Source organism: Rattus norvegicus, chromosome 4, assembly GCF_021556685.1.
Source record: "Rattus norvegicus strain SHRSP/BbbUtx chromosome 4, alternate assembly SHRSP_T2T, whole genome shotgun sequence".
Taxonomy (NCBI): domain Eukaryota; kingdom Metazoa; phylum Chordata; class Mammalia; order Rodentia; family Muridae; genus Rattus; species Rattus norvegicus.
In genome coordinates, this window is record NC_141537.1 from 165,702,726 (window position 1) to 165,729,467 (window position 26,742).

The window sequence follows — 26,742 nt, forward strand, 5'->3', positions numbered from 1 at the left end:
CACACATTTATTTCTGCACTCAGGAGGCAGAGGCAAATGAATCTCTGAGTTCCAAGTCAGCCTGTGTGTGTGTGTGTGTGTGTGTGTGTGTGTGTGTGTGTGTGTGTGAGAGAGAGAGAGAGAGAGAGAGAGAGAGAGAGAGAGAGAGAGAGAGAGAGAGAGAGAGAGATTCTGGACAACTAGTGTAGCACACAGAGAAACTGTCTCTGAAGAAACAAAAGAAAATCCCAAACAAGCAAGCAAACAAAAATCACCACCAAAAATGAAACAATAGAAAACATAAAAAAAAATACTCAGGACAAAAGAACACTAAGATGACACCATTGGTGAGTGAACAGGAGGATCCTGAACATGGAGAAAATACCTACAGTAAAAGTATCCAATCATTGGATAGGTACACAGATTCTAGATTAGAACAAGTTACTGTATCAAACTTAAGTGTTCTGAGATTGGTCATTTGTGCGTGGTTGTATAATACAAAGTGTTGTCCCTGGAAAATATTGAGAAACACGAATATCTTGATTTTATTTGATTTGTTTGGTTCTATGACGTAGGCTCTTGCTTTATTTATTTTTCAGCAACCACGTCATAACCTCCTAATTGCCAAGGTCACAGTGTAAGCCACTACATCTCACCAACTTAAGTTATTACCATCATTTCTACAAGGCCACAATTCTTGATGGATTAAAGTGGGTGTGTGGGACAACTGATACCTTAGATGAAAGATATTCAGTAGTTCCTTGAATTATGCTTACAAATGTTAACCAAACTTGAAATTATATTTCATGAGCAAAAGAAATGTTTGTAACAACTAGAAAATTTTCTAGATAAAAAAATTCAAATCCAAGCAAATAGTATCAACTAATATATAAAAAACCAAAACCTACAACTATATTCTATCTTGTAATTGAACTATCTTTTTAAAATAAATTAATTCATTTATTCACTTTACACATTCCAATATCAGCACCTACTCTACTACCAGAAACTCTCACACAGATCCTTCCCACATTCCTTTCTCTCCTACCCTTCTCAGAGCGCCTCCTCACGCCTTGCGAAAAGTCACATGTAGCTTTCTTAAATGAACATTGTCAATTATGCCAAGAAGGTGTTCAGGTTTTGTGTATTCAGGGAAGTGGTTTGAAGGGATCTTTTGTTTTCATTTTTATGTTTTGTTTTGAAACAGGGTCTCATGTAATCTGAACTGCCCTCAAATTTGGTGTATAGCTGAAGATGACCCTTAACTCTTGATCCACCTGGTCCACTTTCAATTAAGAGAATTTATTCAAATCTTAATGAAATAATCAGGCTGTTTATTGGGATTTATTTAGTTCTATAAGAGTTTAAAAAATCAGAAAGAGCAAAGTCCTGGAGGCTTTGAAACAAACCATGTCCATGCACCAGAGGAAATGTCTCCTGTCTTCAACAGGAAGGAACAAACCTCTGCTATGCCATATCAGATTCCAGAGAATATTCCAAAACTCTTCCAGTTCATCTCTCTGTTTGTACAACAGGCTAAGTCCTATGAAGAAAACACTTGTTTGAAAGCAGTCACACATTATTACAGGAAACAAATGAGGATCAGCATATTTCAATTTTACGTTTAACTCTCATTGGAGAGACAATCAGGGAACATATCCAGTTCCTTCTTACAAATACATGGGTAGAATTTTTTGCACACAGCATTTTCTAGTCTTGTTTTGGATAAGAACATACATCCTCCATGCTTTTGATCGTATTTCATTAGGTTCAAGGGACTAAAGAACAAAATCACCAATTGGCAACTGTTTAATTTTGAACATTCCCTGCAATAAGTCATGTTTTTAAATTTCTGTTCGCCAAAGTATATGGAATGTAGATAAATTAGTCATAAGTTCACCACCAAAATGTATTTTCTTTAAGCTCATAAAAGGAAATTGTCTCATGATGACATGAAAAGTTTCTATCTTTTTTCACACTCACAATTTTTGGGCAGCAGGTAAAATGGATTTTCAATATTTCCAAAGAATTATTTCATGCTAAACTTGTTTCACTTTAATATTTTGGTCAATAAAAATGCTAGGATAATAGTAAAACAGATGAGTTTGGCACAAAGAACAAAAACATATATTTATGTTTTAAAGTGAAAGGGGAGATTTGACATACAATCACATATTAGGGCATGTATCTTATGTATGGGACTCTTTTCCTTTCTTCCTGCTGACCTCATAATTAATGAAGCTTCATGTAAACATGGTAATCTAATGAACTGCCTGTATGCATGCAACACAACTCTGATTTCTGCAGATTGGTTTATGAGAGACCACAAATACCCTTCTGTTTAAAAAAAATGCAGCTAAATAAAATAATATGTTAGATAACAGAGATAACTACCAATAAAACAAAAGGACTGTGAGTTCTGGGACAGCTTGGGCTATGTGGTAAACAAGAATTAAAAATGAATTATTTAATAATTAATCATTATTTTTCCCTTGTATAAAGTAATGGAAATCAGATTTCTACTCAACCTGAGTTGTTAGCAGGAATTGGAAGAAACTTAGATGGTCAGGGCAGCACTGAAGCTAGTGTTTCCCCATAGAGGTAACTAAATAAAGAATGCACTCAAAACTGAGATTCATAACACTAAGTGCAGCCAGATCTGCTGGGAAACAACTGTAGTTCCAGTATTTGGAAGATGAAAGTGGAGGATTTAAGATACAAGGAAAGTCTTTCATACATAGAGAGCTTGAGCTTAGTAAGGGTTACTGAGTCTCGGTCAAAGAAAGGAGAAAGAGCATGAAACCCACTCAAACTACTTGGGCTGAGATTTCATTTTTTATGTACTTTTTTTTCATTTTTTCTTTCTTTTACTGGATATTTTCTATATTTCTGTTATAAATATTAATCCCCCTTCCTGGTTTCCCATCTGGAAACTCACTATCCAATCCCTCCACCCTGCAATCTCCATAAGGTTACACCTTCATCCACAAAACCACTCCCTCCTGCTGACTATCCCTGGCATTCCCCTGTACTGGAGAATCGAGGCTTCATAGGATCAAGGGTCTCTCCTCCCATTGATGTGCGACAAGTCTATGCTCTGCTACATATGGAGCTGGAGCTGTGGGTCGCTCCATGTGTACACTTTAGTGGGTAGTATAGTGCCTGGGAGCTCTGTGGGGTCATTTAGTTGATATTGTTCTTCCTATTGGGTTGAATCCCATCTCCTCTACCTCACTCCTTTCTTTAACTTATACTTTGGGATACCTGTTCTCATTCCAATCATTGACTGTGAGGTTCTGCCTCTGTATTTATCCAGCTCTGGCAGAGCCTTTCATGACAAAGCTGTATCAGTCTCCTATTAGCCTGCACCTCTTGGCATCCCCAATAATGACTGGGTTTGGTGATGGTCATCAGGGAAACGTGAATCAAAACATCCCTGAATAACCACCAAAAAAAAAAATCAATCAAAGTGGGATATACACCTAAACTGATAATTCACATCAGGGGAATCTGAAATTACTAAGAAGAACCTAAAGAAATGTTCAAATTACTTAGTTATCACTGAAATGCAAATCAATATGACCCTGAGATTCTACCTTATACTAGTCAGAATGGATAAGATCAAAACATCAGGGGACAAAACATGTTGGCCAGGATGTGGAGAAATAGGAACACTCTGCCATTGCTAGTGGGATTGCAAACTGGTACACCCACTCTGGAAATCAATTTGGAGGTTACTCAGAAAATTGGAGATAGACCTACGCAAAGACCAAGAAATAGCACTCTTTGGGAAGTACCCAAAAGATGCCCCACTATGCCACAGGCCACATGTTTTACTGTGCTCATAGTGGCCTTATTCGTATTAGCAAAGATCTGGAAACAACCCAGATGTCCCAGGACAGAAGAATGGATACAGAAAATATTTTTCATTTACACAATGGAATACTACTCAGCTATTAAGAAAAGGCCATCCTGAGACTTGTAGACAAATGGATGGAACTAGAAAATATCCTGAGGGAGGTAACTCAGACCCAAATAACATGCATGGTATGTTCTCACTAATAACTGGATATTAGCCAAAAATAATACCCAAGATACAGTTTACAGAACTCAAAAATATTAACAAGGTGAAGGGCCCAAATGAGGACAACTCGTCCCACTTAGGAGGGAGAAGAAAACAACAATAAGAGGGGGAGAGAGTGAGGGACAGGAGATGTATACGTCATGGGGTAAGGGAAGAGGGGAACATGATCTGGTATTGGGTGGGGGAAAAGGACTGAAGCCCCGAAGGCCAGCAGAAAGAATGAAAACTGGAAACCTCAGGGAGGGAGGTTGGGAAAATCCTGTAGAATATACCAGAGATCTGGGAGGTGAGAGCTCTCAGGACTCAAAGGGGGTACCCTTGATAAAATGCCCTACAGTGGGGGACAGAACTATTTGCGCCAAACTACCACAGAGAGAAAGGGCATCAAGTGAGGGATGGGGCTGCTATCCCACATTCAAAGATCTGTTCCTGTATATAAGATGAAGGGATCGAAATGAAGCAGAGCTTGATGGAAAGAAGATCCAGCAACAGGCCTCAAGTGGCATCAGGCTCAAGGAGAGGCCCCAAGACCTGACACCATTACCAAGGCTCTGGGGCATTCACAAAAGGAAAACTATAATGGTTGCCCTCTAAAAAACCCAAGGAGCTGCTGAAAGAGTCAGATGCAGATATGTGCATTCAACCAATGTACTTCAAAGCTGCTTTGTAAAAGAGGAAGAAAAATGGCCTTTACCATTTTAAGTCAAATTTCAAAAGAACATTTCTTCCCTTTCTAGTCCATCACCCTATTTACATGGTAGCCTGAGACCTGAGGTTAAATCATTTGGTCACTAAGTAGTCACAAATCATTACAGGAAATCAACAAATATAGCAAAATATTCCACTTTTATCTTTCCTTCCCTTCTCACACCAAATCTGGAAATAGATGTACTGTCTTTGAACAGATATGGAGTGGCTTTACCACAGTCATCATTATCTGTATCTGTGACACTGAAAGATACATAGTCTCTCTCTTAGATAATGATTTCATTACAGATAAATCATTAGAAAACAAAAATATAAAATGGGCAGTTGTTTAAGTTTAAAGCATATTGATTTAGGCCAAGGTTTTTGAAAACAAGGTTTATTAACCAAAGTGTACACAATATGAACTTAATCAGAAGTGCATAAATAAAACTGTTAAATTTCTCTGAAGTCATAAAAAGCTTCTTGGGCCAGTAACATGACTCACACAAAATGACAACCTGATTTCACACTTCATACCCCACAAAGTAGGTGAGAAATAACTTAGACGTTGTATTAAGTGGCACAACAATATTCTTAGGAAAACATACTTTAATGTAGACCAAAATACATAACACTGTTATGAGACTATGAAAGGTGAGGCAGGTCAATAACCTCATAATTTGGGTGGCTGAATTAGTAGGATATTAACCCTGGTTAGATATAGAACAAGGTCCTAATCAAATATTAAGTAATAATTAAAAGACCACTTGATGTACAGTCAGGAAGCAGATCCCTACAGGCTAAAGCTTCAGTAGAGCTGACACTTGATAGTATCAGCAGAACCTGGCAGGGAAAGAAGAATAGAGGAACTGTGTGAAATGATCATTTAAATTCTAAGAAAACCATTGCATGGAGGTCAGGAGTTCAAGACTTGTTGGTAAAATACAGTGAATGTGAACTAGAATATCCTAGGAAAAAAATCTATGTCAGAAATATCAGAAAGAGAAAGCCATTTCCCAAGCTTTTTGGGAAAAAAAATGGCAAAGGAGGGGTTGGGGATTTAGCTCAGTGGTAGAGCGCTTGCCTAACAAGCACAAGGCCCTGGGTTCGGTCCCCAGCTCCGAAAAAAAGAAAAAAAAAAAAAAAGAAAAAAGAAAATGGCAAAGGGATAAATCATTAACATATGATCACCTTTCTTTAACCTTGGATTTAATCCAGGGAGAAAGAGAATATTTATATTTACTGTAGGCACAGAAAAAAAAGGATAAATGAATCCAAGGTGGCCATAAACAACAGAGAGAGTTATTAGATACAGTAGAAGTGAATACATCTTGTAAGCATGTCTGTTCCCTGGCCAGTTCTGCAAGAACTTGCTTGAGAGTGTGGACGGCAATTAGAGAGTTATTTGTTTTTCTGCAAATTTGTACCCTAGCTATCCTCACTGGCAGGGGCACATTGAAACAGAATTGAGTGAGATGTCCCATGTTCCCAGGCACTGAAAGATTCCTGAGAAAGCTACTACTTTACCATGGCTTAGATACTTTCTGCTGCCTCTCAGAGGGAACTCAGTGATTAACCCTAAGAAAGTGACATCAGGTGATTAAAGCCAGCAGAAACATTACCTCTGAAGCAGAAATCTTTACAGAGTAGGATGATTATCTAAAGCATATAAAATAGAATGGTTGATATCTTCATGGAAAAAAACGAACGGGACAGAATCAAATCTTCCTGGGTTCCCGGCACCTAAGAGATGGAGACATAAGGATCAGGACCTCGACACAAGTTGAGTAAATAAATCTTTATCTAAAAAGAACAAAATGCAATTAATATTAAAGTGATTTTTAAGTGATATAAAAGGCGATTTAAAATATATGTTACTACCAATGTTATTTTAGGAGAACCACAAAAATCTAAAGAAGAAAATTCAACCTTTAATGTATATAAATGCACCATTAAGCAGGACGTAAAATATATAATGGGATATAAAAATAGAGGAGGGAATTAAGAGGACAAAAAACAATTGTGCATAGGACTTTACTATGGGGGACCAGAGTCCTTATGTGATCAAGAGTGAATTAAACAAATGAAAGAATGCATAAAATGCTGCACATACAATCACTACTTACTAAGTTCATAGGTGAGAAAGACAATATAGACACAGTGATTCTTTAGTGAATTAGGGTTTTGTGTAAATTTGACATTTTTTAAGTATATTAATCTATGATTTAATTTATAGCTGTTGTTTATTTGATTTTCTGTTTCTTGGGAGAGATAGAGGAAGTTAGGTGGATAGGAAGATGTGGAGGTTCTGGGAGGTGTTAGGGGTAGGAAATCTGATCAAAATATATTCTTCAAAAGATACATTAGCTGAAAATATAAAAATATAACACTGAAAAGAAGATAAAATCATAAAAACATGAGCAATTAAATAAAAACAATGTTCAAGATAGGGTTATCACTAAAGGAATGACTGGTCAGGAAGATCACAGAGGTTTACAGCATAGCAAAGTTTATTGCTATTGCCCTGAGTTTCCCACCATAACTAATCGTTGCTATTGCTAGAAACACTACAGACTTTAACATTACCACATAGAGAAAACAGTCACAAACCAATCAGAAACATTTTTCATAGTTTGGTTTAAAAAGATTCCAAGATGCCTTGCAGCCTACTGGGAGAGAAAAGATATCTATTCTCCTAGAGGGCACAGAACCCTAAATACTGTAATGCTGACCTGCTAGGCATGATATGGCAGTGGTACCATTATTTTAGCTAGCTGCCATCCTTTTAGAGATGAGACTTTATAACATGGGAAAAAGTGTTATTTGTGCTGGTGAGATGACTCAGAGTTTAAAAGCAGTGACTGCCCTTCCAGTGGTCCTCAGTTCAATTCCCTGAATCCAAATAATTCCTGAAAACCATCTGTAACAGAATCTGATGCCCTTTTCTGGTATTTCTGAATAAAGTGACAATGTACTCATATAAATAAATAAATCTTTTTAAAAAGCAAAAAAATAAAATTATATTTGGTATTGTAATCTCAATCAAACTACCAGGATTAGGGAGTTCAGAAGCCCTAAAAGGCACCTTCTATAGTAACAATGCTAAGTGATTAGGCTGCCAAATTTAGTGTTGACATTCATATTTATGCTGTCAACCTTGGCCAGGGATGATTCTCTTTGCAATAGTAAGTGTACAGTATCAAGTGGCAGAACTGTCAAAGTCTTAGAGTGAAGAGAAAATGTTTTTTAGTCTATAGAGACATATTGATTCCCTCCCATCCTACAGCCCACAGAACTCAGAGAAAAAAGAGCAGAAGCAGCAGAAAGAATGTACGACCTGTGTTCATTACTAGAAGTTAGTTACCTTCTGAACCATTTCTCTTCTTTGGCTATCTTATGCTCGTCTTTCTTACCACTGACCTCTACATAAAACATGCACCAAAGTTAAATCGAGATAAGTTTAACTATCTGAACAGTCCATAAACTAATAAAAAAAGAAAAGCAGAGTTTAATACACCCCCAATCGAAAAATAAAAATAAAAAAAAGAAGGAAAGCTCAGGGTCAGAAGTTCATAATGCGGAATTCTACTAGACATCTAAAGAAGAGCTAATATCAATTCTCCTCAAGTTATTCCATAAAATATAAACAAAAAGAACATTTCTCATTCATTCTATGAAGCTACATTTATATTGATAGTCAACTGACACAAAGACCTAACAAAGAAAGAGAACTTCAGAGTAGTTTCACTTTTAAATATCTATGCAAAATATTAATAAAATTCTGAATCCAAGAACACATCAACATGATCATTCACAAAGGCCAAATAGGCTCCATTTCCAGGGATGCAGAGATGGTTCAATTTATGTCAACCTAATCTCTAAACAAAGTTAAAGAAAAAATCAAATGATCATTTCACTAGACACAGAACAAGACTTTGACAAAATCCAATATCTCTTCATGTTAAAAGCCTTGGAGAGATCAAGAATTCATTTCACATATCTATACACAATAAAAACAATGTATAGCAAACTGACAGCCAACATCAAATAAATTGGGGAGAAACTTGAAGCAATCCAACTAAAATCAGGGACAACGCTGCCCTCCTCCCTATTAAGTACAATAATGGAAGTTCTAACTACAGCAATTTGAAAACAAAAGATAAAATAGATACAAAATTTCAAGGAAATAGTCAAAATATCACTATTTGCAGATGATATGATAGTATAAAAATGGACCGCAAATATTCCACCAAAATTTTTTAGAGGTGAGAAACAACTTCAGCAAATGGGTCAATAAAATATAAACTCAAAAAAAATAGTAGCCTTCCATTATTCAAATAATAAAGGAGCTGAGGGAAAAATTAGGGAAACAACACACTTCCCACTATACACAAATAATATAAAATATTTTTCTGTAACTTTAACCAAACAAATGAAAGATCTGTATGACAAGAAATAAAAGTCTCTGAAGGAACAAGACCTCAGAAGATGAAAAGATTTTCCATTGAGTAGAGGAAAGCTGCTGATTTTCTGGGTTAATTTTATATCCAGCCCCTTTGCTGGTTTATCAGGTTCAGGAACTCTGTGGTGGAATATTTGGGGTCAATTAAGTATACTATCTTATCATCTGCAAATAGTGATATTTTGACTTCTTTTCAATTTGTATCTCTTTGACTTCCTTTATTGTCTAATTGCTCTGGCAAAACTTCACGTATTATTACGAATCGATATGGAGTGACTGGGCAGTCTTGTCTAGTCCCTGAATTTAGTGGAATTGCTTAGTTAGTTTTTCACCACTTAGTTTGATGCTTTTTACCAATTCGTCATACGTTGCTTTTACTATATTTAGATATGGGACTTGCATTCCTGATCTTTCTAAGAATTTTAGCATTAAGTGGTATTGAATTCTGTCAAATGCTTTCTTAGCAAGGAATGAGATGATCATGTATGGGTTTTTTTCATTGAATTTGTCTATACAGTGTATTATGTTGATGGTTTTACTTATATAGTATCATCTCTGCAACCTTGGGATTAAGCCTATTTGTTTGCAACCACATAGGAAGAACAAAAATATCAACCAACCAGACACCCAGAGCTCTCAGTGACTAAACTTCAAAGTGTACACATGGAATGACCCATGGCTCCACCAGCATATGTAAGAGATGATGGTCTTGTCAGGCATCAATGGGAGGAAAGGTTCTTGTTTCTGTGAAAGCTTGATGCCCTAATCTAGGGGAATGCCGGGTTGGAAGCCTGGAGGGAGTGGGTGGTTGGGTGGGGGAGCATACTCACAGAGGCAAGGGTGGGGATATTGAATAAGGAGTTTCCAGAGGGGAAACTAGGAAGGAGGTTAACATTTGAAATGTAGATAAAGAAAATATAAAGAATAAAGAAGGAAAAAAAGATAAACTCATTGTTATAAGAAGGGGGAAAACATAGTAGCATATTATGCTAGATTAAAAAAATGCTGTGATTTTAAAAAAGACCCTTAATGTGTGAAGAATGATCATAAGAGACATGTGAAAGGACACTCACAGACAATTGGAGAAACTAGTAAATTTAATCCAAATTAGGTACGTACAATATTAAATTCCTAGCCTTGAACACTTAAGGGTGGATAAAAAGGGGTTGGGCAGGGAGGAGGTACAAGATTTGGAACAGTTTGGTGGGTGTAAGAGGACGGTAATAAAATTGGGAGTGTAAAAATAAATAATTACAAAAGAAGAATACTATAATCAAAATACTGCATGTAAATTTTGAATAGAAAATAAATCAATATGTAATAAGTAGAATAAAATGTAAATAACTTTCTAAGGGCAAAAAAGTTTTCTATGATCATTGATAAATTGATCTAAATGGATCAATAGGATTAACTTAGTGAAGATAGCTATCTTACCAAATCAAATCTCCAAATTCAGTACAATTCCCATTAAATTACAACACAATTATTCACATATATAGATACTTCATATGGAAAAACAAACAAAAACATGATAGAGGAAACAATAATCAATATTAAAAGAACTTCTGGAGGAATTACCATTCCTGGACTCAAGCTGTATTAAAGAACAATAGAGAAAGAAATTGTACGGCATTGGTATAGAGACAGAGATGTAGATCAATGAAATAGAATTGAAGACACAGAAATAAACCCATACACTTATGGAAACTTGACAAAGAAGCCTAAATCATATAGTAGACAAAAGAGAGCATCTTCAACAAATGACGATAGCTTAACTGGCACTTTGTCTGTAAAAGAATAAATATTGATCCATATTTATCAGCTTCTACAAAGCTCTAGTTCATGTGAATCCAGGATCACCTCATAAAACTTGATACACTGAATCCAATAGAAGATAAAATGGGAAAGAACCTCAAACACCTCAAAACAGGAAATTTTCCTAAAGAGAACACCAATGGCATAGGCTCTAGGATTAACAACTGACAAATCGTATCTCAGGAAACCAAACACTTCTATAAGGCACAGGACACTGTCAGTAAGACAAAATGGCAACCTAGAGATTGGGAAAAGATTTTTAACAAACCTACATCTGATAGAAGGCTAATATCCAAAATTTACAAAGAACACAAGAAGGCAGACTCCAGAAAACCAAAAACTTAATTAGAAATTGGGGTACAGAGTTAAACAAAGAATTCACAACAGAAGAATTTTGAATGGCCAAGAAGTGCTTAAAGAAATATTTAAAGCACTTTTTATGAGAAAAATGCAAAATTTAAACAAACTCGTTATTCAACTTTATCCCAACTTGAATGTCTACGATCAAAAACTTAAGTGACATACTGGCACATACTGTTTAGGGAGTGGAGAAGTAGGAAAACTATGTCATTGCTAGTGGTATGACAAACTGGTAAAACCACTCTGAGAAACAATGTGACAGTTTCTCAGAATCGGAAATAGTTTTACCTGAAGGAACAGCTATAGCCCTCCTGGGCATATGTAAAATATTCTCCAAACTACCATAAAGACACATGCTCAAATATGTTCTTAGCTACTTTTTTTGGTAATTGCCAGAAGCTGGAAACAACTATGACGCCACTCATCTGATAAATAGATACAGAATATGTGATTCATTTACACAATAGAAAGTATTCAGTTATTAAAAAGAGGACATATTGAATTTTGCAGGCAAATGGATGGAACCAGAAATATGTTCTGAATAAGGTAACTAAGACAAAATATGACATGCATGGTATGTACTCACTGATAAGTGGAAATTAGTCAAAAATATAAAAGTCCCCTGATATAACTCACACACTTTAGGAGGTTAAAGAAGAAGGAAGATCCAAGTATGGGTGCTTGAATTCTACTTAGAAGGGAGAGCAAGGAGTCGTAGGAGGCAGAGGGAGTGATCAGGGAGCTAGTGGGGAGGGAAGAGTCAGGGATAAGGAAGGCAAGATCACATAGTTTGGAGACAGAAGAGAAAGCCAGAGGCCAGGAGAGTGAATGGATATATGAAGCTCCCTGGGCATGATTTGAGTTAGAGCCCTGGGATGTGAGAGGCTCTCAGGACTCAATGTGGATGACCTTAGCTGAAATGCCCAACCATATGGAGAGGGAACTTGAAGAGACCATTTCCAGTCAATAGACAGGGCCTCCAGTCCAGAAATGGGCCACAAAACCATCTTTAAAATTTATGACTCAGAATTTTGTCTGTCTAAAAGGAATGCATGGACAAAAATGAAGTAGAAGATGAAGGAAAGGCCATCCAGTGACCAGCCAACTTTGGATCTATTCTATATGCAGGAACTAAACCCAGACACTATTACTGACAATATGTTATGCTTGCACAGAAGCTTTGCCTAGCTGTCTTCAGAGAGGCTCAACCAATAGCTGACTGAGATAGATGCAGATACTTAATGCCTAAGTATTAGGCTGAGATCAGGAACACCTGTGGAAGAGTTAGGGAAAGACAGAAGGATCTGAAAGGGATGGCATCCCAATAGGAAGAAGAACAGTATTAACTAACTTGGACTTCTTAGAGTTTTCAGAGATTGAGTACCAACCAAGGAGCATTCATGGGCTGATTCAAAGCCCCCCAGGGAACATTTGTATCAGAGGACTGCCTTGTCTAGCCTCAGTGGTAGTATATGTGTCTAATTATGTAGAGACTTGATGCACCAGGGAAGAGGAATGTTGGAGGGTTGTGAGGTGGACATGAGGGGCTTTGTGAATGGGAGCATGCTTTCAGAGGTAAGTTGCAGTGGTATGGTGAAAAACTCTGAGTCAGGGGCTGGGAACACAGGCAACATTTGGAGTATAAATAAAATAATTTAATAAGAAAACAGAAATAAAAATCGAGGAAAGCCATGTAAAATGAGAAAATAGCCTTTGTCCACAATCCTCTTAGCCCCTGCACCAGTGTGAAAGGTTGAGGAAACTCACAGTTAGAATGGGCCATAAACAATGGACATTTTCCTTTGGTAATATAGGATAATGCAATCAAATAAGTGTTTGTAGAAATTTGGGCTGAAGTAACTTCTGTAAAGAAAATGAAACATCTCATGATGAATTTGCTGTCTTTTGTGGGAAAGGAAGAACCATAACAGGTCTCATTTATTCGTGTATCTGTTTTCTCTTCTACTGTTCTCCAGCCCTTTACTTCTTCCAAGTTCATGTTTAAGTGATTTCCCAGTATTAACTCATTTATGTCAAATCCAATGTCAGTTATATAAGTTATTTTATTGAAAACTTCAGGGAGTTAGAGTCCCTGAATTCATGAAATAATTTGTGAACGTGTTTCTTAGACGAGTCTTACTCTAGAGCCAAAGAAAGTCTTCAACTTACATTTTCCCAGCTCCAGACTCCTAAATTTACATTGCATTAAATAAATCTAACACTTCATGAAATTATTCAGATGCAAAGTTCAGATGACCACAAAAGCTTATGGGTAATATTCATCCTCAGTGTCCTCTTTTCTGTAGTCCTAAATTGGAAGTGCCAACATTTGAATAGGAGAGAGAAGATATTTGGAAAGGTTTAATGTGTCTTACATATGAGTGGAATGAGATCAACTACAATTACGGAATATATTTTAAAATATGATTTAAAATTTGTTTATTGTAGAAACTGGAAAATTATACCATTATGTGACATTAAAATTTATTTTATGCTGTAGTATTTCAAACATGTATTAAATTCGCATATAAACTGTGCATCATGTTCTAAATGGAAAAGGATTCAAGCTGATTCTGAAACCATTTCTCTAGGAAAAACACAACCTACATATTAGGAGAAATTTCTTCAGCAACAAATGGAAACAGACTGTCAGAATCTTAACCACTTATATTCTTTTGAATACTCATTTCTAAATATAAATATCTTTTACATAACATAAGAATATTATAAAATATATATTATGGACAAAACCAGTGAAGATCATCACCATGGGATAGCTCTTACAAACCATTCACTTCCATGGTCTTCATGTATCTTCCATTTTGCACACAGGCACGGAGGTCAATTTCTTTCCCTATTGCCATCCAATTACTCAGATCAGGCAGCCTCACTTCTTGGTTATGAAGAGCAAGCCCAATACTATGGCCTCTGAGAATGTAGGTGACATGGTAAGAAGATAACTGACCATTTCAGGATATGCTGTGCCAAGGGTTAATCTTATGCAGGGAAAATGTGTTTCTGTAATGGACTGTATTGCAGATTCCTGAGAAAGTGATGAGATTGCTAAGACATAAATGTCACTTTAGTGAAAAGTCTCCTATAATAGACCCTGTGTCCTGCCACTAAACTAGAAGCAGGAGGGGTCACTGTTGAACACTCTTACTGCACATGTTTGCTAAAATTATAGGAAAACATATATAGCCCTTACTTGTCTGGAATTATAGCGCATTATTTAAATGTTAGAGGTGGAGTCTAAGGATAAAGGAGCAAGTAAGAGCCTATAGTATTATAAAAATTAATTAATAATGGATGATAAGCATAACAATTAAAGTTAAACAGTCCAGATGAATGGTAAGAAACGTTCATTGTAATAATTCACATTTTTATCATTTGAGTCTTGTTCACTGCATCACTGACATACTTACACAACTGTGAACACAATATTGAAACTCCCATCTCTGTTCAAGGAAAGATTCTTTTGTAACAAGTGGGCCTCTTCTCTGACACCCAGGCAGAAGGAGACCACACACACATGCACACACACACACACACACACACACACACATATGGACGCATACATACACATCACATATGATGAAAGGATGGAAAGATATTCCAAGCAACAAAATAAGAAACTAGCATAACTAGGTACTTTACTATCTGGTCAAATAAAATTCAAACCAAAACTACTAAGAATCACCAGTAAATTTCATTTCCTACTCATTAAAGAAAAATTTCATTAGGATGATATCCAATCTAAACATTCTCTGACTTCAAAAAAGAATTTGGAAATGTTTGTCCCTATGTGTTCCAATGTTAGTGGCAGCTGATGGTCACCTGAGTGAATGTAGATTTTTAATATAAGCCTTTATGACTCCCTGAGTTCCCTCTTGTGCCTGTTATAATGTCTGTCTTTTCATCACTGATTTTGTTAACTTGTATCCTCTCAGTTTACTTTGGTTAATATAGCCAAAATTTTGTTAATCTTGTTAATGTTTTCAATGAAACATCTCCAGGACATGTCCCACATCCCACAGTAGCTTACAATACAGCTTGAATTGATGGGTTTCAAAAAAAGCAAGAGAAAAGTAAATAGAGAAGAGAGACTTGAGTGGGTAGGGAAAAAGGAGCAAGGACGTAGTCAGATGAAAGGAAATGAATATGATTGAAATACATGGTATGACATTATTACATAACTATTGAAATATTGTTTTAAAAAGAAGTTGTAGGTTAATGTTAAAATATGACTTAGCAAAAAGAAGGCAGATACTATGCTGTCATAGAAATAGAACTAATTTACAGTGTAAGAGCACAGAGAGGGGTAAGAAAGGATTTTGAGAGGAGAAGGAAATTCTCTGTTTGGATTTGATAGAGGATAAGAAGTTTACTTATTGATCAAGGACCATGTTTTTCAGCTGGGTATGGTGCCACATTTTTTTAATGCCAGCATAAGGGAGGCAAAGGCACATCTCCATGAATTTGAGAAAAGCCTTGCCTATATAGCAAGATCCAAGGTGTGTGTGTGTGAGTGTGTGTGTGTGTGTGTGTGTGTGTGTGTGTGTGTGTGTGTTCTATACATTTCTCATGACCTGTAGTTGGTTTATTATGTTACATGCACAGTCTGACTCCAGAACATAATTTTCAAAATATAAAGGTAAAAATTTTAAAACCATATGCACGCATTTATCTCAGCCTTCTTGAGGCAGAGGCAAAGGAATCTCTGAGTTCTAAGTCTTCCTGTTGAGAGGGAGAGGGAGAAAAAGAGAGAGAGAGAGAGAGAGAGAGAGAGAGAGAGAGAGAGAGAGAGAGAGAGAGAGAGAGAGAGACTCAGGGTAGCCCACAGAGAAGCTCTCTCTGAACAAACAAAAGAAAAACCCAAAGTGTTGCCCTGGAAAATATTGAGGAACATGCATGTCTTGATTTTATTTGGTTTGTTTGGTACTATGTTGTAAACTCTCCCTTTATTTATTTTTCAGCAATCACTTCATAGCTTCATAAATGCCAAGGTCACAGTGTAAGCCACTACATCTCACCAACTTCAATTATTACCATCATTTCTACAAGGCCACAACTCATGATAGATGGATTAAATTAGGTGGGTGGAACAACTGATGCCTTAGATAAAATATATTCAGCAATTCCTTGAACTATGCTTGCAGATGTTCACCAAACTTCAAATTATATTTTATCTCCAAAAGAAATGTTTATAACAACTAGAAAGACTTCTAGATGAAAAAATTCAAATCCAAACCAAATAGTATCATGTAACATATAAAAAACCAAAACCTACAACTACATTCTATCTCTCAATTATACTGTATTTTTAAATTTATTTATTTATTCACGTTATAAATCCCAATATCAGCATGTCCTCTATGCCCAGAAACTCCTCACAATGAAGCTTCCCCCATTCCATTCTCTCCTTTACTTCTCAGAGCCCCTCCTCACCATTTGCAGAAAAGTCAAAGGTAGGTTTCTTAAATGAACATTGACAATTATACCAAGAAGATTTTCAGTTTTTTGTTGGTTTGTTTGTTTGAGGGAGTGGGGTCAGGAAAAATTTTTTTCTTTTTATGTTTTGTTTTCTTTTTTTTTTTTTGTTTTTTTTTTTTTTTTTTTTTATTAACTTGAGTATTTCTTATATACATTTCGAGTGTTATTCCCTTTCCCGGTTTCCGGGCAAACATCCCCCTCCCCCCTCCCCTTCCTTATGGGTGTTCCCCTCCCAACCCTCCCACCATTGCCGCCCTCCCCCCATAGACTAGTTCACTGGGGGTTCAGTCTTAGCAGGACCCAGGGCTTCCCCTTCCACTGGTGCTCTTACTAGTATATTCATTGCTACCTATGGGGTCAGAGTCCAGGGTCAGTCCATGTATAGTCTTTAGGTAGTGGCTTAGTCCCTGGAAGCTCTGGTTGCTTGGCATTGTTGTACTTTTGGGGTCTCGAGCCCCTTCAAGCTCTTCCAGTTCTTTCTCTGATTCCTTCAATAGGGGACCTATTCTCAGTTCAGTGGTTTGGTGCTGGCATTCGCCTCTGTATTTGCTGTATTCTGGCTGTGTCTCTCAGGAGCGATCTACATCCGGCTCCTGTCGGTCTGCACTTCTTTGCTTCATCCATCTAGTCCAATTGGGTGGCTGTATATGTATGGGCCAAATGTGGGACAGGCTCTGAATGGGTGTTCCTTCAGTCTCTGTTTTAATCTTTGCCTCTCCCTTCCCTGCCAAGGGTATTCTTTTTCCTCATTTAAAGAAGGAGTGAAGCATTCACATTTTGATCATCCGTCTTGAGTTTCGTTTGTTCTAGGGATCTAGGGTAATTCAAGCATTTGGGCTAATAGCCACTTATCAATGAGTGCATACCATGTATGTCTTTCTGTGATTGGGTTAGTTCACTCAGGATGATATTTTCCAGTTCCAACCATTTGCCTACGAATTTCATAAACTCGTTGTTTTTGATAGCTGAGTAATATTCCATTGTGTAGATGTACCACATTTTCTGTATCCATTCCTCTGTTGAAGGGCATCTGGGTTCTTTCCATTTTCTGGCTATTATAAATAAGGCTGCGATGAACATAGTGGAGCACGTGTCTCTTTTATATGTTGAGGCATCTTTTGGGTATATGCCCAAGAGAGGTATAGCTGGATCCTCAGGCAGTTCAATGTCTAATTTTCTGAGGAACCTCCAGACTGATTTCCAGAATGGTTTTACCAGTCTGCAATCCCACCAACAATGGAGGAGTGTTCCTCTTTCTCCACATCCTCGCCAGCATCTGCTGTCACCTGAGTTTTTGATCTTAGCCAATCGCACTGGTGTGAGGTGAAATCTCAGGGTTGTTTTGATTTGCATTTCCCTTATGACTAAAGATGTTGAACATTTCTTTAGGTGTTTCTCAGCCATTCGGCATTCCTCAGCTGTGAATTCTTTGTTTAGCTCTGAACCCCATTTTTTAATAGGGTTATTTGTTTCCCTGCGGTCTAACTTCTTGAGTTCTTTGTATATTTTGGATATAAGGCCTCTATCTGTTGTAGGGTTGGTAAAGATCTTTTCCCAATCTGTTGGTTGCCGTTTTGTCCTAACCACAGTTCAAACAGGGTCTCATGTAATCTGAACTGCCCTCACATTCAGTGTGTAGCTATAGATGATCCTTAACTTTTGATCCACCAGGCCAGTTTCAATTAACAGGATGTATTCTAATCATAATGAAATACTCAAGTTGGTTATTGGGATTTAATTTAATTCTATAAGAGTTTAAGAAATCAGAAAGAGCAGAGTCCTGGAGACTTTGAAGCAAACCATGTCCATGCACCCGAGAAAATGTGTCCTGTCTTCACCAGGATGGAAGAAGCCTCTGCTCTGCCATATCAGATTCCAGAGAACATTCCCACACTCTTCCAGCTCATCTCGCTGTTTGCACAGCAGACTAAATCCTGTGAACAAAACACCTGTGTGAAAGCAGTCACACATTATTAGAGGAAACAAATGAGGATCAGCACATTCCATTTTTACCTTTAACTCTTGCTGGAGAGTCAATCAGGGAATTTCTCAAGTCTCTTCTGACAAATACATGGGTAACGGTTCATGCACATAGCATTTTCTAGTCTTGTTTGAGATAAGAACATACATCCTCCATACTTTTCATTGTATTTTTTTAGGTTCAAGGAACTAAAGAACAAAAACAACAATTGGCAACTCTTTAATTTTGAAAATTCCCTGAAATAAGTCATGTTTTCAAAATCATATTTACAAAAGTATATGGAATATAGAATTATTAATCATAAGTTCACCACCAAAATATCTTTCTCTAAGCTCATAAAAGGAAATTGTCTCCTAATCACACAAAAATTTCCATCTTGTTTTAGACGCCCAATTTTTTGGTAAACAGGTAAAATTTATTTATTATTAAAGAATTTTTTATGCTAAACTTCCTTTCACATTAATATTTTTATCAATAAAAATTCTAGAATAATAGTAAAACAGACGTGCTTGGCACATAGAAGAAGAACTTATATGTTTATGTTTTAAAGTGAAAGGGGAGGTTTGACATACAATTACATAAGAGGAATTGTTTCTTATGTTTGGGACCGTTTTCCTTTCTTCCTGCTGACCTCATAATTAATGATGGAAACATGGTAATCTAATGAACTCCCTGTATGCAACACAACTCTCATTTCTGCAGGATGGTATATCAGAGACCACAACTACCCTTTTATTTAAAAAATGCATCTAAATAAAATAATATCATAGAAAACAGAGATAACTACAGTAAAACAGAAGGACTATGAGTTCTGGAACAGTTTGGCCTATGTAGCAAAACAAGAATTAAAAATGAATTATTTAATAATAAATCATTAGCATTCTCTTGTGGAAACTAAAGGAAATCAGATTTATACTCCACCTGAGTTGTTAGCAGGAAAACTTAGATGGTCAGGGCAGCACTGAAGCTAGTGTTTCCCCTAAGAAACCTAGAGGTGACTAACTAAAGAATGCACTCAAAACTGAGATCCTTAATATTTAAGTCCCTCCAGGTCTACAGAGTCTCTCTCTTTTTTTTTTTTTTTTGGTTCTTTTTTTCAGGGCTGGGGACCGAACCCAGGGCCTTGCGCTTCCTAGGCAAGCGCTCTAACACTGAGCTAAATCCCCAGTCCCCTGGCAGAATCTCTTAAGAGAAAACTATATCAGACTTCTATTAGCATCCACCTCTTGGCATCCCCAGTAGTGACTGGGTTTGGTGACTGTCATCAGGGAAATGTGAATCAAAACAATCCTGAGGTACCACCCAAAGAAAATCAATCAAAAAACGGGATATAGAACTAAACTGATAATGCACAGCAGAGAAATCTCAAATTGCTGAAAGGACCTAAAGAAATGTTCAAAATCCTTAGTTATCACTGAAATGCAAATCAAAATGACCGTGAGATTCCATCTTATAATAGTCAGAATGGATAAGATCAAAACATCAGGGGACAATACATGTTGGCTAGGATGTGGAGAAATAGAAACTCTCCTCCATTCCTAGTAGGATTACAAACTGGTACACCAACTCTGGAAGTCAATTTAGAGATTCCTCAGAAAATTGGAAATAGACCTACACAAAGACCAAGAAATAACTCTCTTGTGGATGTACCCAAAAGATTCCCCACTATACCATGTTCCACTACATTCTTAGCAGACTTATTTGTATTAGTAAGAATCTGGAAACAACCCAGATGTCCCAGGACAGAAGAATGGATACAGAAACTATGCTACATTTACACAATGGAATACTACTGAGATATTTAGAATAAGGATATCCTGAGAACTGTAGGCAAATGGAACTAGAAAATATCATCCTGAGTGAAGTAACTCAGACCCAAAGAACATGCACGGTATGTTCTCACTGATAACTGGATATTAGCCAAAAATACACAAACACAGTTCACAAAACTAAAAAATGTTAACAAACTGAAGGGCCCAAGTGAGGAAAACTCAGTCCCACTTCAGAGAGAAAAGAACACAACTACAAGAGGAGGAGAGAGGGAGGGACAGGGGTTGTATAAGGACATGGGGTTGGGGGAGAGAAGAACATGATGTGGTATTGGGTGGGAGAAAAGGACTGAAGCCCTGAGGGCCAGCAGAAGAAAGATAACTGGAAAACTCAGGTGTAGAGAGGTTGGGAGAAACTTGTAGAATATTCCAGAGAGCTGGAAAGTGAGAGACTCTCAGGACACAAGGGTTTACCCTTGATAAAATGCTCTACAGTGTGGAAGGGAACTTATAGTGCTAACGTACCACAGAGAGACAAAGTATCAAGTGAGGCATAGGGTTGCTATCACAAATTCAAAGCTCTGACATTGTCTATAAGTAATTCAGGAATGGAAATGGAGCATGATGAAATGAATGTCCAGCATCAGGTCGTAAGTGGCATCCAGCTCAAAGGGAGACGCTAAGACCTGGCACAATTACCTAGGCTATGGGGTGTTCACAAAAGGTGAATTATTATGACTGCCCTCTAAAAGACCAAAGAAGCTGCTGAAAGAGTCAGATGCAGATATGTGCACCCAACCAATGAACTTCAAAGCTGTTTGGAATAACAGGAAGAAAAATGGCCTTTGCCATTTTAAGTCAGATTTCAAAAGAACATTTTTCCCTTTCCAGTCAATCAACCTATTTGCATGGTGGCCTAAGACCTATGGTTAAAAACTCATGGGACACAATGAAAGCTGTGCTAAGAGGAAAACTCATAGCTCTGAGTGCCTGAAGAAAGAAACATGAGAGAGCATAAATCCCCAGCTTGACAGCACTCCTAAAATCTCTAGAACAAAAAGAAGCAAACACACCCAGGAGGAGTAGAAGGCAGGACACAATCAAACTCAGAGCTAAAATAAACCAAGTAGAAACAAAAAAACTATACAAAAAGTGAACAGACCCAAAAGCTGGTTCTTTGAGAAAGTCAACAAGATAGATCAACCCTTATCCAGACTAACCGGAGGATACAGAGAGTGTCCAAATTAACAAAATCAGAAATGAAAAGGGAGACATAACAACAGAGCCAGAGGAAATTCAAAAAATCATCAGATCCTACTACAAAAGCCTATATTCAACAAAACTTGAAAATCTGGAGGAAATGGACAATTTCCTAGACAGATACCAGGTACCCAAGTTAAATCAGGAACAAATAAACCATTTAAACAACACCATAACTCCTAAAGAAATAGAAGCACTCATTAAAAGTATCCTAACCAAAAAGAGCCCAGGTCAGTGCAGAATTCTATTAGACCTTCATAGAAGACCTCATTCCAACACTATCCAAACTATTCCATGAAATTGGAACAGATGGAGTGCTACCAAATTTCTTCTATGAAGCCACAATTACTCTTATACCTAAACCACACAAAGACCCAACAAAGAAAGAGATCTTCAGACCAATTTCCCTTATGAATATCGATACAAAGATACTCCATAAAAATTGTGCAAACCGAATCCAACAGCACATCAAAACAATCATCCAACATGATTAAGTAGGCTTCATTCCAGGGATGCAGGGATGGTTTAATATACGGAAAACCATCAACGTAATCCACTATATAAACAAACTGAAAGATAAAAAACATGTGATCATTTCATTAGATGCTGAGAAAGCATTTGAAAAAATTCAACATCCCTTCATGATAAAAGTCCTGGAACAGGGATTCAAGGCCCATACCAAACATAGTAAAAGCCATATACGCAGACCAGTATCTAATATTAGACTATTGAGAGAAACTTGAAGCAAACCAACTAAATTCAGGGACTAGATAAGGCTGCGCACTCTTTCCCTACTTATTCAATATAGATATCCAGGTCCTAGCAAGGACAACAGAGCAAGCAGACAACAAAAGAAGATCAAAGGAATACAGATAGGAAAGGAAGAAGTCAAAATATCACTATTTACAGATGATATGATTGTATACTTAAGTGATCCCAAAAGTTCTTCCAGAGAACTACTGAACCTGATAAACACCTTCAGTAAAGTGAATGGGTATAAAATCAACTCAAATAAATCAGTAGCCTTCCTCTACACAAAAGAAAAACAAGCCGAGAATGAAATTAGGGAAACGACACCCTTCATAATAGTCCCAAATGATGTACAATAATTTGGTGTGACTTTAACCAATCAAGTGTAAGATCTATATTATAAGAACTTCAAGTCTCTGAAGAAAGAAATTGAAGAAGATACTCCTGGGTTGGCAGGATAAATATAGTACCAATGGCCATTTTACCAAAAGCGATCTATAGATTCAATGCAATCCCCATCAAAATACCAACCCACTTCTTCATAGAGTTAGACAGAACAATATGCAAATTCATCTGGAATAACATAAAACCTAGGATACCTAAAACTATCCTCAACAATAAAAGGACTTCTGGGGGAATCACTATCCCTGAACTCAAGCAATATTACAAAGCACTAATGATAAAAACTGCATGGTATTTGTACAGAGACAGACAGATAGACCAGTAGAATAGAATTGAAGACCCAGAAATGAACCCACACCCATATGGGCACTTGCTTTTTGATCAAGGGGCCAAAACCATCCAATGGAAAAAAGATAGCATTTTCAGCAAATAGTGCTGGTTCAACTGGAGGTCAGCATGAAGAAGAATGCAGATAGGTCCACGCTTATAGCCCTGTACAAAGCTTAAGTCCAAGTGAATCAAGGACCTCCACTTCAAACCAGGTACACTCAAACTAATAGAAGAAAAAGTGGGGAAGAATCTCAAACACATGGGGACTGGAGAAAATTTCCTGAACGAACACCAATGGCTTATGCTCTAAGACCAAGAATCGACAAATGGGATTTCATAAAAGTACAAGGTTTCTGTAAGGTAAAGGACACTGTTGTTAGACACAATGGCAACCTATAGATTGGGAAAAGATCTTTACCAATCCTACAATGGATAGAGGGCTTATATCCAAAATGTACAAAGAACTCAAGAAATTAGACTGCAGGGAGACAAATAACCCTATCAAAAATGGGGTTCAGAGCTAAACAAAGAATTCAGAGCTGTGGAATGCCACATGACTGAGAAACACCTAAAGAAATGTTTAATATCTTTAGTAATAAAGGAAATGCAAATCTAAACAACCCTGAGATTCCATCTCGCACCAGTGAGAATGGCTAAGATCAAAAACTCAGGTGACAGCAGATGCTGGCAAGGATGTGGAGAAAGAGGAACACTCCTCCATTGTTGGTTGGATTGCAGACTGGCACAACCATTCTGGAAATCAGTCTGGAGGTTCCTCAGAAAATTGGACATTGAACTACCTGAAGACCCAGCTATACCTCTTTTGGGCATATACCCAAAAGATACCCCAACATATAACAAAGACACATGGTCCACTATGTTCATAGCAGCCTTATTTATTATAGCCAGAAGATGGAAAAAACCCAGATGCCCTTCAACAGAGGAATGGATACAGAAAATGTGGTACATCTACAGAATGGAATGCTACTCAGCTATCAAAAACAATGAATTTATGAAATTCCTAGGCAAATGGATGGAACTGGAAAATATCATCCTGAGTGAGGTAACTCAATCACAGAAAAACACCCATGGTATGTACTCATTGATAAGTGGATATTATCCAAAATCCACAAATTACCCTATATGCAAAGAGCACATGAAACTCAAGAAGGATGACCAAAATGAGAGTTTCACTCTTTCTTTAAAAGGGAACAAGAATAACCATGGGAGGGAATAGGGAGGCAAAGTGTACAACAGAGGCAGAAGGAACACCCATTCAGAGCCTGCCACACATGTGGCCCATAGATATAAAGCCACCAAACTAGATAAGATGGATGAAGCAAAGAAGTGCAGACTGACAGGAAGTGGATGTATATCTCTCCTGAGAGACACAGCCAGAATACTGCAAATACATAGGCGAGCGAATACCAGCAGCAAACCTCTGAACTGAGAACGGGACCCAGTTTGAAGGAATCAGAGAAAGGACTAAAAGAGCTTGAAGGGGCTCGAGACCCCATATGAACAACAATGCCATCCAACCAGAGCTTCTAGGGACTAAGCCACTACCCAAACAGCGAACATGGACTGACTCTGGGCTCCTACCGCATAGGTAGCAATGAATAGCGTAGTAAGAGCAACAGTTGAAGGGGAAGCCCTTGGTCCTGACACGATTGAACCCTCAGTGTACGTGATTGTTGGGGGAGGGCGGTAATGGGGAGAGGATGGGGAGGGGAAGAGTCATATAGAAGGAGAGGGGTAGGAGTTAGGGGTATGTTGGACCAGAAACTGGAAAGGGAATGAAAATCGAAATGAAATAAGAAATATCCAAATTAATAAAGGTCTAGTAAAAAAATAAAAAGACCTGTGGTTAAAACATTTGGTCACTATGTAGTCCCAAATCATTACAGGAAATTAACAAGTATAACAAAAGGTTCCACTTTTATCTTTCCTTCCCTTCTCACAGAAATTCTGAGAAAAGCAATACTCTCTTTGCACAGATATGGAGTGGCTTTACCACAGTCATCATTATCTATATTTGTGACACTGAAAAATACACAGCCTCTTAGATAATAATTCCATTACAGATAAATCAATAGTAGACAAAAAGTAAAATGGGCAGTTATTTAAGTTTAAAGCATATTGATTTAAGCCAAGGTTTTTGAAAATAAGGTTTATTATCCAAAGTGTACAAATTATGGACTTAATCAAAAGTTCATCAATAAAACTGTTAATTTTCTCTGAGCTCATAAAAAAATTCTTGGGCCAGTAACATTGCTAATACAAACCAACAGCCTGACTTCATACTTCATACCCCACAAAGTAGGAGAAAAATAATTTAGACAGTGTATTAAGTGGCACAACTACATTCTTAGTATAACTTACTTTCAAATGTACACTAAAATATATAAAATTGTTATGACAGTATGGAAAGTGAGGCAGGTCACTAACCTTATCATTTGGGTGGCTAAATTAGGAGGATTTAAACCCAGGTTAGACATGGCTATAGAAAATGGTCATAATCAAATATTAATTAATAATTAAAACCCCACTTGATGCACAGTCAGGAGCACCAAGCCAACAGGCTTAGGCTTCAGCAGAGCTGTCACTTCAAAGGATCAGCAGAGGCTGATCAAAAATGAGAAATACCTGCCACATGCCCACGCACTGAATTATAGTTTCCTAAGAAAATAATCAGTCTAGATGCCATGCCTCAGACTGTTTCTAGAGCAATTTGCAAAGAAATCCAGTAAATGCCCCTAAGAAAATGACATAATGAACAGAAGACAACAGAAATAGAACATTAAATCCATAAGATTAGAGACACTAGAATTATCACTAGCACGTGTAAAATAAGAATAACTGACATCTTTCAAGAAATTAAAGATAGGCTAGGCATGCATGCCTGTATTCCCAATACCTGACAGAACTAAGAGGATCACGAGTTCAAGGAATGCCTGAATCTTGAGATGATTCCTTATTTCAAAATATGAACAAAATAACAAAAATTCCATCTATTTTATATTCTATAGAAAGCAAATTAAAATATATCTACATAGAAAAATTAGTAAAGAATAAATAATATTGAGGTGATTTCTGAAAATTTGTATTTCTAAAAAAATCAGCAACCAGAAAAAATTATATATATATATATATATATATATATATATATATATATATATAAATTGAAAGCAGAAGGTATATTTTGAGGATTCAAGTACAAAGGTGAATGAGGATTGAAAAATAAGGCACATGAGAGAATAAAGGATAGATTAACCAAAACTAAGGATATGTAAATGTCCCTATAAAAACTCACAAGATAGTAAGTTCATAGATGGTCAACAGAAAACAAACTCCATTATTCCTTGGTTCT

At 37.0% G+C, this 26,742-nt stretch overlaps 1 protein-coding gene across 3 annotated transcripts in view; it reads right to left on the reverse strand.

Moving 5' to 3' along the window:
• Positions 1–1,268: 1,268 nt before the first annotated feature.
• Ly49si2 (immunoreceptor Ly49si2) overlaps positions 1,269–26,742 on the reverse strand; it is a 41,048-nt gene continuing 15,574 nt past the window's right edge. Inside the window, exons 7-9 of one of the 3 annotated variants that reach the window (XR_015685725.1) lie at positions 18,894–19,049; positions 6,373–6,493; positions 1,269–1,522 (exon numbers count right to left, since the gene is read on the reverse strand). Coding sequence is in view for 2 of the 3 variants with exons in the window: in XM_087658496.1 (XP_087514622.1) it covers positions 18,914–19,049 (136 nt within the window). In the remaining variant the exon portion in view is untranslated. Of the gene's footprint in view, positions 1,523–5,136; positions 6,494–18,600; positions 18,815–18,893; positions 19,050–26,742 lie in introns of those variants that run through there. The other 2 variants (XM_087658496.1, NM_001009498.2) reach the window with 2 other exon arrangements.